This window comes from Pteropus vampyrus, unplaced genomic scaffold, assembly GCF_000151845.1.
Source record: "Pteropus vampyrus isolate Shadow unplaced genomic scaffold, Pvam_2.0 Scaffold287, whole genome shotgun sequence".
Classification (NCBI taxonomy): Eukaryota; Metazoa; Chordata; class Mammalia; order Chiroptera; family Pteropodidae; genus Pteropus; species Pteropus vampyrus.
Genome location: NW_011889068.1, coordinates 591,445 through 600,035, shown reverse-complemented (window position 1 = coordinate 600,035; position 8,591 = coordinate 591,445). Strand labels below are relative to the sequence as shown.

At 32.7% G+C, this 8,591-nt stretch overlaps 1 protein-coding gene across 2 annotated transcripts in view; it reads left to right on the top strand.

Annotated features, from left to right (window-relative positions):
* RGS22 (regulator of G protein signaling 22) overlaps positions 1 to 8,591 on the top strand; it is a 185,638-nt gene that overhangs the window by 1,875 nt on the left and 175,172 nt on the right. Inside the window, exons 2-4 of one of the 2 annotated variants that reach the window (XM_023521021.1) lie at positions 2,822 to 2,924; positions 6,710 to 6,913; positions 7,018 to 7,361. In XM_023521021.1, the coding sequence (XP_023376789.1) occupies positions 2,822 to 2,924; positions 6,710 to 6,913; positions 7,018 to 7,266 (556 nt within the window). In that variant the 3' untranslated portion in view covers positions 7,267 to 7,361. Of the gene's footprint in view, positions 1 to 10; positions 371 to 2,821; positions 2,925 to 6,709; positions 6,914 to 7,017; positions 7,362 to 8,591 lie in introns of those variants that run through there. The other variant, XM_023521020.1, reaches the window with a different exon arrangement.

The following is an 8,591-nucleotide window of genomic DNA, read 5'->3' as shown; positions in this document are numbered from 1 at the left end:
TCATCCACTCTGACTCTGAAACAACACCAGCAGCTGCTTCAGACATCTCAGAGAGTCAGCCTAGTGGTGACAGGCAGAGTGGGGATTTGATTTTGAGCTTTAAGAATTTATCAAAGACCCCAGCCTTGCAATTAGTGCATGAGCTGTTTATGAAAAGCAAAAGGAAAAGATTCCAGCAAAACAGTGCACACGAATTCTTAGAAGAAAGGGATAGGGGGAAAATAGCTGTGCTGCAGTGTGTACTTGCAGGACTAATTGGCAAGAAAATGGGTGTAGAACAACTGGACATCTTAACAGAATTAAAATGTAGAAATTTAAAGCACATTCTTGCAATGGTTTTAGATTCCTTGACTGCAGAAAGCCTATGCAGGTAAGAAATAAATTTTTTTTTTCTGAAATAAAACTGCCTCTTATCACTTTTTTTTTTAAGTTGAAAAGCTTTTCTATGAGCTAAGTAGTTCTGTTTTTTGTTTTATTATTTGTCTTCAATTGTCTTACACTATATCAAAAGTGGTTTAGTGAACTTCCTGATAGAACTTACTGATATAATTCCTAACATTTAAAAAAGTCTTCTTTAGAAGCAACAGTATAGTCTCCTTATGGATAAAGTTCATGTCAATCATTTGAGAGGAGGGTTCCTAAAAGTAAAACTTTAAAATTTCAAAATGGCAAGCTTTATTCCATGATAGTTATTTAATGACTTATTTAATAGTTCATATCCTGATTTCAGATTGCAAATTGTACTAAAGTTATGATACTTGATCAGAAATAATGTAGAGCATTATGGTGACTAAGAAATGACAACATACAAAGGATACCATTTATTTAAGTTCTAGAATCCAAGAATAGTGGTTAGCTTTCATTTTAGGGCTTGGGAATATGAATTATTTCATTTTAATTGCTAACACAGCAGTGGAAATTAATTAATTTTGGAAATTTCAAGGAATTAGAAACTGAAGAATTTGTGATTACAGAGATTTCGGTATACTGGGTGCTGCTACACAAAGAGGAACTAAGTCAGGCATTTTGGAGTGTTGGGGGTGGGAACTAGGGTTACAAAGACTAAAGTGAGACTGTTCATATGGGCAATTTTGGGGAGTTGCAGGACCGTCAGAGATCAAGGCCCTTGGGAAGGAGGGAAGCCATGTGTAACAGCATTTCTGCCAAGTGGTGGTTTGGGGAAGACATGCAGGAGAATTAGTGAACCTCTTTTTCAAAAGAAATTTGTCTAGAGTTTGATTCATTGAGTCCTTGCTGTTTTTATGGCTACTACTTCTAAAGAGACCTTCTTCACCTTTCTCCCATGAATAATTAGAGGCTATTATAGAGAATTGTGGAATTTCATAGCTAGAAATCTGAGATATCTAGTCCAGTTATGTATTATGCAGATGAGGAAACTGAGCTCCAGAGAAGTTAAGTGACCAGCCAATAGTCACTCAAGGAGATAAAAATAGATCCAGATTTGTAATCAAGTCCTCTAATATCTAATCCAGTAGTTTCCCACAAACTCTTAAGGTTTAAAACCTTTCCAAAAAGACTTGATCAGAAATGTATTTGGTCTAACTCAAGTAGGATAATAAACAGATTAGTGCACCTATGTATGTATGCCTTTTAAAAATGTTCAAATGAGATAAATTATTCATTTAAAAGATTAAGAGATAGCTAAGATACGGGAATTTTATTTTTTATATGCTGGAGTATTTGAATATAGACTAGTTAAAATAAAAACTTGGATGATACTTTTTGGTACTCATTTGTGGGAGCAGTTGATATTGAGTCATATTTCAATAATTACCTCTCTTGCCCAGCCCTCCAAATTTATAGTGTTTGTACTGCAGAATGCATGTATAATGTTAGCAGTGTTTATTCTTGGTAATTTGAGATTATGTTCCGTTGAAATAGCTTTGGCAAATACCCAAATATACAGTTCATTTATTCCCCATTAATGAGTGATGTTCTGCCTATTCCTCTTCATCATCCTGATATAAGATACATGGATCAGCTTAGAGCAATGGCAACTGAAGAGGCCATGGTAGCTGGGAGAATAGTAGTGCTGACAACTCAAGTAGTACCTGAGTGACTTTTTTTAACCGCCTGATCTTACTCCCTTTGATTTGTTAGAGTAATAAAAAAAGACCAAGTTAACAGTTGAAGGATTATCTTTACTAATTAGTAAAGTCGAAGTTATTGGTAAATAAGCAATCATTAGACATGTATTGATTTTTTTCTTTAGCTGCTTCATTCTCATAAACTTTGGTTTATAAAATAGGAACTTCGTAGTGCTACTCATAATAATATTTATTATTTGGTGCTTAGTACTTCCAATGAAAGATTGATTGTTCTCATGTTTGTTTAATCAAAATAACAGATTTGTTAAATACATTGATAGGAGAAATTGATAAAAACCTCTTGTGTTATAGATGATAATCATTTGCTGCAAGTTGTGCCCCAAATTTCCAATCTTAGTGTCATAGTTAAAGTTAAATCCTCATAATCAGTCTCCCTATGGACTCATTTGGCTTTATATGAAACTATGTTTTTCCCTTAACCATTTACGAGATAATCTATCAGCATAATGCTGGCATATTTAATACTTTCATAGGATTTCTTTCATGTGGTGAAACAATATGAAACAACGATGTAGATCAAATCATATTTTAATTTTAATATTTTAATTTTTATTTTTTAAGTCATTTTTAATGTAAATTTTTAGGTTTAAATTTACTGTCCAAAATCTTTTTTAAAGTTTTTCTTTGGCATGTGAGGAAAATGTTGATCTTGTGGAATATGTACAATATAAGGACTGATCTTTTTGTTATAGTGTTTGGAAAGTGAGCAGAAATTGGCGTGAAATTATTGTTCAAGATAAAAAAGCAAATCGGAGGAGGAAATTTTATATCGCACAATTGAAAACAGATTCCGAGGTAACGTATATCATACTTTTCCAGAATGGATTCTAAATATAAATAACCCCTTATTGCCGGACAACCTAATTTGGTTTTCTTGCTATCTTTTAACCTTTTCCATTTAGCAAACATTCCCTCATAAAAGTCTTTACTTTTCCCAAACTCTACCTAGCATCAAGAACATCTTGTTGGGTTTGTTGTTGTTTAAGAATATGTGCTGTTGGCAGTATTTGAATACCAGTGATATGCTGAATCCTATTCAAAGTTAGATATCTTTATAGCATTCTCCATTTAGTATTTTGAGTGGGTATTATGTGCCAGTTGCTTAGATTACAATGGTGAACATTTCCGACATGGTCTGTGTTCTCTTGGAGCTCATACCCTATGGGTGATACAGGTAAACAGGTGATTACAATATAGATGTGTTAGGGGAAACCCAGAGTTAGTTCTATTGAAACACTTAAAAGGAGTGTTTGATACTTAAGAATCGAGAGCAGGCTTTTCAGAAGAAGTGTGTCTCAGCTGAAACCTGAATGATGAACTTGCAGTTAGCCAGGTGAAGGCAGGCAATAGTGTTTCAGCAGAGGGAATAGCATGTATGAAGGCATGGAGGTGAGTGAGCATGGCAGATTAGTACTGGGATAGCATCAGAAACATGTACTCCCTTGAAACTCTGAGGTGCAGCCTTGAAGTTACAAGTTCTACAGAAGCTGATTAATTCTTCCTAGAGACACTACTTGGTGTAATGGCATCTGATGACTGGCACTCATATTTATTGTATGTTCAACTTTTAGATCTTTCTTAGGCATCCATACCAGAAGACACTCTTGAGAGTTTACCCCCTTATTCTTGTTCTAGTAATAAGGATTTAATAACATAAGTAAATTTCTAATTTGGTTAAATATAATAATTGAGATGAAGTGTGACATAAACAAATATGAAACCTAGATACAGCTCCGTAGGTTTCTCATTACAATGAAGTATTAGTGACTGCTGTTAACTAAAGCATTAAATTTCTATTTTACTCTGAAGAAAAGTTTTACTTTCTCACCTATTTGGTTGCCTTATGACTGATTCACAGATCCTGACTACTTATGGCTACAGCTGCTGGCTCTGGGAGCTGATAATAGTGAAGATATTAATTGCCTTCCTAATATATCTTTTTAGAGTGCTGCCCTACATGGGAAGGACATAATAAACAATTTTTAAGCCAGCATCTATTAATGTTAAACTTTTAGCTCTATGTGCTCCTTACATACTACAAGGAAGAAACCTGTGGTTGTATTTGGCAACCCTTCAGGTAATTCTAAATAAAATATTCTGTTTTCATAGCCTACCCACCACTTTTTTTAAATCTTAGTTTCTTAAAGTGCTATACTTTTTTCCTTACTTAAACTTTTTTTTCTTATTTTGGCTTGCTTTTTATTTATTTTTTTCCAAAGTAAAACATATACATGGCTAAAAAAGCCAAATTGAATGATGAGGCTTGTAACAAAACACATTCTTTTGCCCTATCTCTTCCTACTCTTGATTCTTGCCCCATCAAAGCAATTACTTTAAACTCTTAAGCTGTTCCTTCTGAAGTTTACATCCACATTTCTAAATAGCATGCATTTACTTCTATTTCTTGGCATTATTTTCTATAGAGAAATTGTTTTTTAACCTCTCACCACTACTACCACTACCTGCCTATCCACCTCTCTCTGAATGCCTTTCTCCCTTTCTCCTATCTTAATGAATCACCATCATTTGGGAGTGAATCAGAATTAGGTGCTGACATTATGAAGACTGTATTGAGATTATCATGACTTTTTGACAGCTGTGATATATGGTAGGTATGATTACACCTTTTTTTTATAGAGCTTTTTCCCCCTAGAGTTAATAATTTCCCAGTTTCTTTCTTTTTTGCTTAGTGTTTCTCTATACAGACCCCTGATTCATCTCCTATTATCCACCAGAACTGGAAATCTCTGTAAGTCCAAACAAATCAGTTATTCTACCCGTTCCTCTTTATCTTCAGAGACATCCTTCCTGGTGCCCCTGGCCCTCTCATTCTGATATGGACTGGTTGCTTTCTACTTGGACTATCCTAATGTATCATCAGCTAAAACAAAAGTTATAAAACAAAGTTGTTAGACGGTTTTCCTCGTACTTGTATAGCGTCACTGAAAGCTCTTTAGTGTGAAATTTTGAAGGCACAGACCAGCTACATGTAATAGGATCTCAATTTTATGTTTGCTTTATAGCAGTGAGAAATGAGCATTAAAATTGGAATACTACACCTTTTCCATTGAATTTCTAAATTTACTGTAATCATGGAAATGACCAACCATAAGGTGACTCTGCTCTCACATTTAAATGTTTCTGGCAACATGAAGATAACTATATTTCAGAAATTTTTGCCATCACTAACTGCTTTGCCTTATATCGTTCAAAGATAGTAGCACACATTTTAAGCTCCAGGAGAACAAGGATTAAATTGTTTTTTCACTTGGCACCTTTGGGTGTTCTGTAAATATTTGTCAAATAAATGAATGTTTCTTCTGTGGCTGAAATTTGCTTCAACAAAATATCTCTGTTCATTTTTTTGGTGCATGCACAATCACTGTTTACCAACTGTATCAAAATCCATTGAAATTTTAGTGTGCTCTTGTGTCATGTGCTTGTGGCCCAGGCTGCAAATCATTTATACGAATGTAATATAGAGATGTATTGAGTCCTTGAAATTTGTCAACTAATTTCTGAAAACCAGTATTCATCCATTACACATATGCATATATTGTTAAATTGTTAATCATGTAATTTTTCATGACCAGCTAACCTCATTTCCTATATTTATCCTACTAAAATTTTTCATATTTTAGGTCTCCCCACTATTAGGAAGCAACTGTGGCTAAGGGAGACTATCAAGGGAGAGGAAGCACAATTATAGTTGGATACATGAGGAAATTCACCCACTTACATTTTATTTTGATAAGTGGTTAAGAATGCCAGTTTGTTTTTTTTAAAAAAAAAACTTTCTTTTTTTTTTATCACCAACTTTAACAAAGTAGAAGGCTATAATGATTACTCATTGAAAATATTTTTTTGATGAATATTTGATATGGAAATCCAGTTCAGATAAAAGCGATATCTACTTCTCCATTTAAAATATCAAAGCTGTTTAAAACGTAAAGGTAAAATGAATCAAGTATTTATAAGAATTGCAAAAACAGCCAGACAAATTGGTTGTCATGGTCTAACCAGGCTCATTATTCTTTTAACATATGGCAAAATAAGAAACCTTCAAAGAACTTCAAGATATCCCATAGCAAACTTTAAAAAGGACCCACCTCTTCTTAGACCTTGACTTAAAACAGGGGTTGGCAAACTCTGGTCTGTGGGCCAAATCCTGTCTTTCACCTGTGTTTTTAAGTTAAGTTTTCTTGAAACTCAGTCCTGCTCTCTCATTTTCATATCTCATTGTTAAAATGGCAGTAGAGTAGCTGTGACTATCTGCCCTGAGAAGTGTAAAATGTATACTATCTGGCTCTTTTTAGAAGAATGCTGCCAACCCATGCCTTAAACAGAAAAATAACCAATCATGAAAACTTAAAGCTAACATTTATTGTTTTGAATTTTTATATTTATTTCTTTGACTTCTAAGTGTTAGCTAAGAGGAAAAAAATTCTAAAGAAGAAAGGTTTAGGAAAAAAATTCTAGTGATATGAAATCACTTCCAAACATTTAAATACATGTGCATCAGAAAGCTGTCTTGGAACTTTTGATATTACAGTACTGACCCCTCTTGTCTTTTACCACAGGGGGCTATTTTAAATGTTCAGGATGCTGCCACTCGGCTCCATCTTTTAAATCGATCCGCTTTAAGATCTGTACAAGCTCAGGCTAGGATACCAGGTTCTCAGAAAGAACAAGTTTCAACATTTTCTCCTTGGGGAGAAGTTTTGACACCTATAGCAAGCTCTTCAGTTACTCACTCACATAGTAAACAGGAAGAATATGTTAAGGTGAGTATTTATCATAAGTTATTAGAAATAAATATTTACAGAGTTTGAAATAAGCGATTCTCTATATGAAACTGGAAGATTTAGTGTATATGCTTTCACTGCAGGTTGCCAAAACACTTTTTATCGATGAAGCATTAAAACCTTGCCCAAGGTGCCAATCCCCTGCTAAGTACCAGCCATATAAGAAAAGGGGACTATGTAGCCGCAGAACCTGTGGTTTTGACTTTTGTGTGTTGTGTTTGTGTGCTTATCATGGGTCTGAAGAATGTAGTAGAGGAACAGCAAATCCAAGAAATAGAAAAGATGCTCTTCCAGGAAGTGCCCAGAGTAAGCGGAATTTAAAACGCCTTTAAAGAGACTTATAAAAGAAGCATTCCCCTAAGCAACATTTTGTCTGACTTAAAATTATGAATTTTTTGAAAGCATACAAATTTTCCCATTAATGACAGATGATGATTTATTTCCTATTTTGTATATATTATAATCCATGTCATTGTATGTTTTCTTTCAAGTAGTGAGTTTTTGAAGAAATTTTATTTTACTATGTCACTTTTACCAGTTTTAATAACTTAGTATTTTAAATAAAGAATTTTCAATGTTACCATATATATGTATTTAACTGTTTCATGTAATATTTAAAAATTGTGCATTTCATCACTATGTGTTGAAATGTTCTTCAATCACTATTAAATAATAGTTTTCCAAATAGTAAAACTTTTTAACTTGAGATAGATGGTCTTATAGATTTAGAAAATGAGTATTTAAAATGAAATCTAAATAAAATGTTTTCAGAAGTTCTATTGAATTTATAATTTCAATCTTTCTCGTGAGTTGGTGAGAGTCATATTTGGCAGACTTCTGGTTAAATAAAATTTACTTAATATTGATAACTGAGAAGATATAAAAAGCAAATTATTAGACATATGTGGTTATTCATAATGGGAATCTTAGTCAATAAACTCTTATAAGTCACATACTTCATATAAGTACTTTTTAAACTTCTAGAGCTATAGTCACAGATTTCATTTGTTTATTCTAGCCTGGGTGTAAATATTGTGACAATCGTGAGCTGCTTGGAAAAGATAGGTTTTTTCGTTTTTTTTTTTTTAAATAAGAAACTTTGTTAAATTGCTTATAATGTACCTCTTTTCAAAAATTATTTGAGGTTACATGTTTCATTTATAGAACAGCAGCAAGAAAGAGAGATAAGCTCTATTGTTGAACAAATTATTAAACCCAGGGGAAAATTTGAAGATAGTTTCATAATTGTATCTAGATAACTGATGTTTGTATATGTCTGTGTATATACTACACACACATATTTAAAATGTAGCTTTTATACATTTTTAAAAGTGTGATTAGATAATTTTAAAGTATGAATTAGATATAAATATATTTGGAAAATCTCTAAATTTTGTAGTTTAATTCACTAAAAATTTTTGATTAACTGCTAAATATTAAATTTTTATCTATATCCTTTCTAATTAAACAAAGAATTTTGAAAGCTAAATATAAATATGAATAAATTGTTAGTTGTATTTAATATGTTACACAGTCCATAAATTTTACATCACATATTCTGATTTATTTAATTCTAACCAAGTTTAGTTTTCAATATCTATTTAATTTCCTGAATTATTTTCTACATCAGGATCAATATACTTATTAATGTTGTTCA